A 9,148-nucleotide genomic window follows, 5' to 3' on the forward strand; every position below is an offset into this window, starting at 1 on the left:
AGTCAGGCTTTCGGGAAGCAATATGTGATTTGATGTACAAAATAAACATCTAAAATTAAAAATCCATTATAACTTATCTGTACGAGGTTAACAGGATATGGAAAAGAGAAATAGACGTGACTGGACCGATTAATATACATAGAAATCATTTCTTCAAGAAAGGGATGCACAATTACATCCACAAAATTACGTAGACAACTCAAAGAACGATAATGAAAACCAAAGAGGAAAAACGAAGGCAGCAAACTGTCAAAATCCAAGAAACTTCATGTCATGCATCTACCGGAAATTTATAGTTAAATAGCTAACTATGCTGTCTAGCTAGCAAAAGTTCTGAATAGTTAATATCAAATCACATAATGCCAGAATAGTTGGTAATGTTGCAACAGAAAACTGCAAGAGGAGAAACAAAGAAAGCGGATAAATCACAAGAAGTTGAAAAAGGATATCATACAAAACGGCTCCCATAAAACTAGAGCGAATAACGTTAACTATATTATTGTGTTACTCTTTGATTTTTGCATATGAAGATACTAGTTAATCTATAATCCAGACAATTTGACAGTTTCTAACAACGGAGAAAAGTATACTGCTGCCCCATCCCAATCAAGGAGCACGTTTCTGCTCTATTAAACATTAAACCTAGCCACTGAAAAGCACAATTTAAAATTCTTGCAACAGCGAGACCTACATCAAAAGCTGCCAGGAAATTCTCCACACAAAAGATAAGCACAAAGAGTAAAATGTGAAACATCGTAATATGTGGCAGATAGAAGATTCTGAAAATTTTGGGTTTATGATAACATGCAGCCTGATGCATACCCATCTGTATGCCGCATTGACCATCCAAGGAAACAGCACAAGGTACATATTATGCTGTGTTTCATGCAAAAGGGGCATGCAACAGCCTGTTTTACGGTTTGAGGGCACATTTAACCTCGCTGGAGCTTTCGGCAAAAGTGTTCTTAGAGCTGTTCAGAAAAGCATTTACAACTTTTTTCATCAAGTCCGACCAACAGCTTCCGCTGCAGCAGAACCCTAAAATTGGAGCAATACGTTTTTGCAGCCCAAAAGCTCATCTTAGGTTCCAACCACAGAAAAAGTTCCAGATTTCTTGTTTGCTAAACATCTTGATGTTGATTTTCAGTATAGCGAAGCTGTTGCAGAAACCTTGCCCAATAGGCACATAAGTCCAAGAGGGCAAGCGCCTTATAATCACAACTTTTCCCATTGAAGGTGCCATAACACATGACAAGTTGGCAATGCGATGATGACATGCAAAACAGGAATTCCTTGAATCCTTACACAAAGACCACAATTAGCTTGAATTCCAAGAGAATGTACCCAAGCTAATCCGGACTCAAACATTATGTCGAGCCCGTAGATATAGCACATTGTACTGAAATTGACGGCTCACTCTTTTATCCAAATCCTATCATTTATATGCTAAACAGACGCCCCAAAAAATTATAGAAACTGCAACCTAAGCTCAAGCATGCCCTAGAACAAAAACCCTAACGACGTCGCTTGTTACGAAACCCCAAAAACCGAAAAGAAAGCGAATCGCATTGAGCAAAGCAAGTCTCAACAATTAGCAAGAGGAAACCCTACACGAGTAAGAAGAAGAAGAAGCACGGAGGTAATGGCGAAGGCATCATTCATACCCTCCTCGGCGTCCTCGCCACCGGACTCGAGCTCGTCGTCGTCGGCGTCCATGGCGGCGTCATCGAAGAACTGCAACACGCCGGGGCGGCCCCGCTTCGCGCGGCCGCGGGAGGAGGCGGCGCCACCGGAGCCCTGCGCTGCCTCGGCGGCGGGGTTCTTTCGCTTCGCGGAGGCGGAGGAGGGGGAGGAAGCCACCTGCTTCCCCTTCCCCTTCACCGCCATTGATGAGCTCGACGAGAGAGCTCAGAGGAAGAGGAAGAAGAAGACGACGAAGAGTTGGAGAGAGAGAGAGAGAGAGAGAGAGAGAGAGAGACGAAGATGGGGCTCTACTCAACCCTTGTGGCATGGTCGAGGAGGGGTCGAGGGTATAATCGGTATCTTATCCTCGAGGTGCACAATTATCAGAGTTACTGACACGTGGCGCGATTTGAATGGGCTATTAGTGGAAAACTAATACGACACGTAGATGGTGCAGCATAGTTCAGGATGTTCCTTGGGCATAGTTTTTTCGTGATGGGACGGTTTTGCCCCCGGGAGAGTGAGCGACGATAGCGACAAGTGCTCGACGTTTCGTTTTGATACGACACCGTAGGGAGATAGGACACGTGGCTAAATACAGTGTGTATGCGGCTTTGGGGCACGTGGACGGTGATGATTTGTTTAAATGTCTGTTTTGAGTTTGCTATGAGATAGCAAAAGTTTTACTCGAGTATTTTATAGACTCCACTAAACAGGCGAAAAAGTTTGCGAAAAGCCGCATAATATGAAATTATCTGGACCGTTCGATGGAAAGCAAAGGTTGCGTGAACGGACGAGATCGGCCAATCCTGGTAGCGAGAACGGTAGATCATCAGGAATTGGTACCCACCCATTTTTTGACACTATAAAAAAAGATTAATAGTAATTTTAATTATTTATTTAGTTGAGATCATATTTTTACAATAATAATAACAAATAGTAAAAACAAAAATCATCAATGGCGTATCATACCATGTAAATTTTTTGCATTTATAAATTTACAAATTAAAAAAGGACTAAAATGAAAAACTCTGCAGCATTTGTATACTTTTCACTATAAACTTTTTCAACATTCCTCAAAAAGATAGGAACATGCATAAACAGTTTCTAAACTCTACATCATTATCAAATAGCCCTTTATTAAACTTTAACTTCGGACAATTAAACATTTAAACTTTATCAAATTATTCAATAATTCTATTTCTTTGAAAAAATTTACTAATTAAGTAGCTATTTTAGTGGTATCTTTTATAAATAATCATGTAAAACTTCAAAATACAAAACAAGCCTAGTTCTTTTTTTTAAAAGTATGCAAATTAAAAAATAATGCTGAACTTATTTTATATTTTATTGCCTTTTTAAGTGTTCAAATAGAAAAGATAAATTTTACAAACTTTTGTGCAAGATAATTTTCTTTAAAAAAAAGTCTATTAAACTATTAAGGAAGTCCAGTTGTCAAAACGCCAAAGCTTAGGGGGTGATTGTACATTTTCCCCCAAAAAAATTGACTCAGATTCAACCGGTTCAATTCACGGGCCGCTCCGGTCCGGTTTTTTTGAAACATCGGATCCTCTCCATCTAGGGTTTAATTAAAAAAACCATAACCCGCTCCGCCACGTTATAAACCCTACGCCCCTCTCCATCGTCGTCTCCCCCGACACATCACCCCCCCCACCCCTCTTCTCTCTCCCGCATGAGGTACGCTCCCTCTCATTCCCCATCCATCCGCCATTAAAACCCTAATCCCAAGCTCCGCTTATGGCTCCGCTTCTCCAGAAGCTCTCCTTCCTCCTCCGCACCTCTTCCTCCTCTTTCCACCTCCTCCGATCCCTTCTCCTGTCCACGGCAACAGCTTCGAAGAAGGCCCAAAACCCTTACGCTCCCGAGTCCCATTTCATGGTCGATTACCTCGTCTCCTCCATTGGGCTCTCCCGGGACCAAGCCATTAAGGCCTCCAAGGGCCTCGCCCACCTCCGATCCCCCGATCGCCCCGACGCCGTCGTTGGCTTCCTCAAGCGCACCGGATTATCCGACGCCCACATCAAAAGCCTAATCTCCTGGCACCCCAAATTGCTTTGCGCCAACACGGAGAAGACCCTCGAGCGCCGCGCTAAGGAGCTCGAGGAGGGCGGCTTCTCCGGGCCGCTGCTCGTCCAGGTCGTCCGGTCCAACCCTTTTGCTTTCACCATCAATGGCGTCCTCCAAAGGCTCCAGTTTTGGAAAGAGTTCGTCGGCGGCGACAACACGGTTTTCTCTAAGGTTGTGAGAAGAAATAGGATGCTTATTAACTATGATATCGAAAGGAAGGTTGTTCCTAATATTACTCTTCTGAGAAACTACGGATTGTCCGACAAGGATATCACGCTGGTGATGATGAGGGTGAACGGGTTCATACTCCGCTCGCCGATCTCGATTAAGCATCTGCTGAAGCAAACAGAGGATTTGGGCTTCTCCCCTGAGTCGAAGATGTTCGTGCAAGCTCTGTCAGTGGTGGCCATGATTAAAAGTACGACATTGCAGAAGAAGATCGAGCTTTTCAAGAGCTTTGGGTGGTCTAAAGATGAGGTTCATAAGGCATTTCGGAAGTGCCCGAATGTGCTCTCGCTCGCGGAGGAGAATGTGAGGTTGAAAATGGATTTCTTGCTGGGGAAAGCAGGCTGCCTGCCGGTGTATATCAAAGAGAGGCCGATGCTTCTTGCCTACAGTTTGGAGAAGAGGCTGGTGCCTCGGCATCATGTGATGAGTATCCTCAAGGAGAAGGGGATTGGAAAGTATTTTAGCTTTTATAGTGTCGTTGGTTTACCCGAGAAAAACTTTGTTGAGAAGTTTATTAGGCGCAATGAGAAAGGAATGCCAGGTCTTGACAAGGTCTATGCTGCTGCTTGCGCCGGAGTGATACCCACTTAGTGGTCTCGAAGTTTCTGAATGAAGTATGGTGCTTTTCTACGTAAACGGCAAGATCATGAGCTCTTGTTTAAATTTTAATGCTCAATTTGCACCTGGTTGTGGAGAGTACCTTCATTATGCTTGGAGGAATTGTAAAAACTTCACTAAGTCAAGGCATCGATATTTCTCATGACCATGATTTCTATTCTTTCATGGTTTTGTTTAGATTCTGAATTTTCCTTTAAGGTCCAATCTGTTTTGTGGTAGCAAGTATGTAATATTTATTCGATCCCAAGTTCAAGCCTCTTATCAGCATGTCTTATCTTATAAGGCGCTTACAGAGCTACACGAGTGTTCATAATTTGCTGGGAGATTATCAGAGAGAGTTTGTCATTCCCCTGGTTTGGTTGCTTCTAAAACAGCTAATAGTTTGCTTCTCTAATAGGTTGTTTGAGTTCATCTGAGTTGTATTAAGCAGGATAGTTTTACGTGATCCATAGCTAATGTAGGAATTGTTTAGTCTACTGTTTTAGTCTAGTATTACGATATATGATTCTTTTCTTGATTCATCAATTTGTAGCGCTAGCAACTCTCCTTTGTTATTGTTATTTGCGTGTGGTTTCAAGTTGGATTCAATTTGCATTGTAATTTTTAGTTTTGTTAATGTCTTCGTACTTACACCATGCCACCACGTCTTAGCTAGTGTCGGTTGAAAGACTGACCAGCTAAGTCGCTAACCTTCTGCACATCGGAGATTAACAGACTTTGGAATTTGATGGACAACTTGAGTTCTAATGTGTATTTAGTTGGATCAGAAGGGAAGATAATTTTATCAACCCCAAAATGGAACTAAAAGTCAGGTACACCTTACGATTCTCTCCATCTTTTACCTACGGCCCCTTTCATTTCAGTTTCAAACTTGTTACAATGTGTTAAATTAGTATAACTTTTCATTTTTACATATTAAGTTTCACATATCTTATCGAGTACAATACGATAATTGTGTATGAGATTATAGTTGTTTTGTTTTTTTTTTGTGCCTTTTCTTCTTTTCTTTGCACTTCCATGAAATTTTTTTTGTCTTTCCAATTATTCATGTTTGAAAAACCAATTTGGCGCAGCATTTTTTACCCTTCTCTTTAGTGATTAATTGCTGTCTTTTTCACTAGCTCCTCCAAATGCAGCTAACCTTAAATGTAGCCGTGTTTTGTCCCTATAAATTGTTTCTCTAATGCAGTTTTTACAACATTACTGTAAAGCACCTGAATCTATTTATGATGTTTACAGGCCCCAAGTTATTTTGTTAGTGTCCATTGACAAGAATGGTGCAAAGAATGCTTACCTTTTAATAAAAACTTAGAACTGTGATGACCTCTCTGGTAAGTTATTTCCACTGGGGTTGTTGATTTAATCATTTGGGATTTAATTATTTGGAAATTGTAGGTTTTCTTCATGGCTTATCTGTAACAATGAGAAATAAGCATGACAAATTGCAACCAAGATGTAGATGCAACATTAATAACACTGTTAAGCAGAATCAATCGAACAGAACATATGCCTCCTTTACTTGCTGCAAGCTGTTTTCTTTTTCTTTGCTGCATTTTAGTGGCGTTTTTTTATAATAATTTTATTCCTTCGAAGTTTGAGAGAGATTTCCACGCCTGAATGGATGACAAAGATGGACTTAATTCATCATTTGTAGGTGGATGCTTGTTGGTGTGTTGTGGAGAAAATCCAACATTGTATAAGAGGGTGTGCCATCACTACCTGTCGATTATAGATTAAAACCTTTCACAAGGAAATTCTTGTTGCAATTGTAATTTGGGGGTAAGCCCGCTTTTCCTTCTTTTCTGTCTAATACCGTGAGCTCTCATGCAGTTATAGGATCAGTCGTTTAATTTGTTTTAAGTTCTTTTGTTGATTCTGAGAGATACGTGAATCAGTTTCTTCTAAACAGTGATAGAATTTGTTTTAATTTTTCCCATTTGGTGTTCTGTAGGATTTTTAGTAGCAAAACAGAATTTCTCTTTTTGTGTCGAGAGCCTTCTTTTCCCCTAAAAGTGGAAGTTTGATTATTTCCTCTCCACTATATTACGTTTTCGTTTAAAGCCCCATCAAGCATTTTATCTTCAGTTTATTTTGGTAGAAAACATTTGAAGCGCACAAGCTTTTGAACTCTCATTGCATAGAATTATATTTTATGCCTTCTTCATTTATGGGTACAATTTCATACCTGCATTTAGCTTATAGTATCTTTTCTCACTGCACCAACATTGGATTGCTAATACAATTTTCCCAAGTCCCTCAATATTTTTTTAAATTTATTATCTAACAATTCGCAAACTCAGGTCCCAGGCTTCCCCACTACAAAGGATCAAAATATACCCGCGGTGTTGGCATCAATGGTAAAATTTTCTCAGTACCTGTGATTGTATAGAAAACTAATAACTTTGGGCACCTGCAAAATCGAACATTTTAGCCTCAATTTGGCAAAAATCAAAAGCGAGTCCGTATTTCGCCGAAGTTGAGTTCATTATAAGCTCACTGTTGGCTCTAACCCATGGGCATTTGGCAAGTCTTATAGATCAGCTTGGTATCAAGGGCCGGATAATGCTTGTGCGCAAAAAAAAGGTGTTGGAACTACAGAAATTATACTTCAAAAGAGTAATTGCCGGTATGTGTGAAGGTATGTTTTTCTATCATATTTTGTTGCTGTCCATAATGCAGTTTACTCGTAATCGAAAGGAAAGCCTATATCTCTCCATTGCAGCCTGATTTTCAGGAACTCTCCGAGCAGATCTCAGATGTGTTCATATCAATGAAAGGGGCGACTCATTATTTTGATTAATGATTTCTTCGGACGTAAAGAAGATTCTGTAAATACTTACTCCAAATCTCGCTTTTCAGGATCTGATGCAGGAGAATTTTTGGAAGGATTTTCTTCGCAACTCTGGTCAGGCCATTTGGTCTCAGTCGCAGTTTCTTTGTTTTTGATTCAGCCCAGCCTGGAATTCTGTTGTTCGACTCGGTAAATTTTAATTTAGGTTGGATGTAAAAGCATATATATGCCGGCCTTGGGCTCAAAACCCGGCCTTGCCCGAAATTGGTTCATCGCGTCTTTTAATGTCGTGCTATTGAAAATGTTATTGTATTAAAACCCTTTTAACATAATTTCTCTATAATAAAAATAAAAATTCTAAATTATGGGTTTCATTTTCGAAACGCTGGGTTTTGCGTGAGCTTTGTTGTTGTTGTTTTGCGCAAATGTTACACTCTCCTTTCATTAGTCGATTTTCGCTCGTGGTTCGTCCTTGTTCGTGATCTAAGCGAGTTTTTCTTTTCATTCAATTTGATCCTGTCGAAGAAAACTTAGTGTCGGAAAATCACCGCTAATTTTTTTAAAAAAAAATATGGCGAGTTATTCGTTTCATTCATTGTAAAACTGAACTAAACAACAAGAACAAACTAGATTGAGATCACAAAACCGCAAAACTTAGGAAGTGCCTTTAAATTTTTGATCTTCTGTATTGCGATTACTCGATTTTTTTTTTTTTTTCCTGAATGGGCACACTGACAATTTGGTTACCACGTGCTGTTTCTTTATCTTTATCCAAATATTATAAAGTCTCAATTCGTCCTGGCGTATCTTTAGGCTCTTTAGGCAAAAGAATGAGAGCTTCCCAATAAAAATCAGAGGGCTTTTTTTTTTGCAAATAGCTCCTGACAATTTTTTTTTTAAATTGGTCCTGTCAAAATTTTATTTGCAAAAATAGTTCTGGTCCCGCCATGCAAGCGCCACGTCAGCACCACGCGGGTGGGGCTAGGCCATGTGTTTAAGTTGAACACGGTGAACCATTCACCGTGTCCAATACAAATACCTCCAACTTAGCCAAAAATAACTAAGTTGTGGGTGTTTGTATTGGACACGGCGAATCATTCACCGTGTTCAATTATTTATATTGGACACGGTGAATGATTCACCGTGTCCAATACAAATACCTCACACTTAACCATTTTGTATTGGACACGGTGAATCATTCACCGTGTTCAATACAAGATTGGACACGATGAATGGTTCACCGTATTCAACTTAAACACATGGCCCAATCCCGCCCGCGTGGTGCTGACGTGGTGGGATCAGGGCCATTTTTAAAAATAAATTTTTGGTTGGGCCAATTTTTTAAAAAAAATTAGTCAGGGAGCTATTTGCAAAAAAAGCCCAAAATCAGATGTTATTGGAAAGCTGAAAAGTTAAACTGTTACGAAATAGTATTTAAATATATTTTTTATTTTGATATCATATTAAATAATTATTATATTGTAAAAATTTAAATAATTAAAAATTAGTGTTTAAGCACGAGTGTTTGTCGGAGAGCTCAGTGAAATGGATAAGCTCGAGCCCCATTGATTCCCCCTTCCGATCGAATAAACAACCATTCGTGGAAACGCACATGGGCGACTACTTAGTCAAACCTCTTTAAATCTTTAAATCATGTTTGCGTTTCCTTATTAGCGTACGATTTACGCGTCAAACGCGAGAACGTTCGACGAAGTCAAGCTCGGATGATCACGGTCCAAA

General features: G+C 39.9%; 1 protein-coding gene across 10 annotated transcripts; it reads left to right on the forward strand.

The window, feature by feature from the left end:
* The first annotated feature begins 3,349 nt into the window (after positions 1-3,349).
* LOC109704889 (transcription termination factor MTERF2, chloroplastic-like) lies at positions 3,350-7,773 on the forward strand. 10 transcript variants are annotated; one of them, XM_020225675.1, is made up of 4 exons: positions 3,350-6,396; positions 6,918-6,974; positions 7,154-7,255; positions 7,477-7,773. In XM_020225675.1, the coding sequence occupies exon 1, from the start codon at positions 3,442-3,444 to the stop codon at positions 4,588-4,590; it is 1,149 nt and encodes a 382-aa protein (XP_020081264.1). In that variant the 5' UTR covers positions 3,350-3,441; the 3' UTR covers positions 4,591-6,396; positions 6,918-6,974; positions 7,154-7,255; positions 7,477-7,773. The 10 variants fall into 10 exon arrangements, with proteins under 10 accessions (XP_020081264.1, XP_020081258.1, XP_020081260.1 ...); XM_020225669.1 differs by having other exon boundaries at positions 3,350-5,429; positions 5,857-5,948; positions 6,272-6,396; positions 6,918-7,773; XM_020225671.1 differs by having other exon boundaries at positions 6,918-7,255; positions 7,340-7,773.
* Positions 7,774-9,148: the final 1,375 nt, after the last annotated feature.

Source organism: Ananas comosus, unplaced genomic scaffold (assembly GCF_001540865.1).
Source record: "Ananas comosus cultivar F153 unplaced genomic scaffold, ASM154086v1, whole genome shotgun sequence".
Taxonomy (NCBI): domain Eukaryota; kingdom Viridiplantae; phylum Streptophyta; class Magnoliopsida; order Poales; family Bromeliaceae; genus Ananas; species Ananas comosus.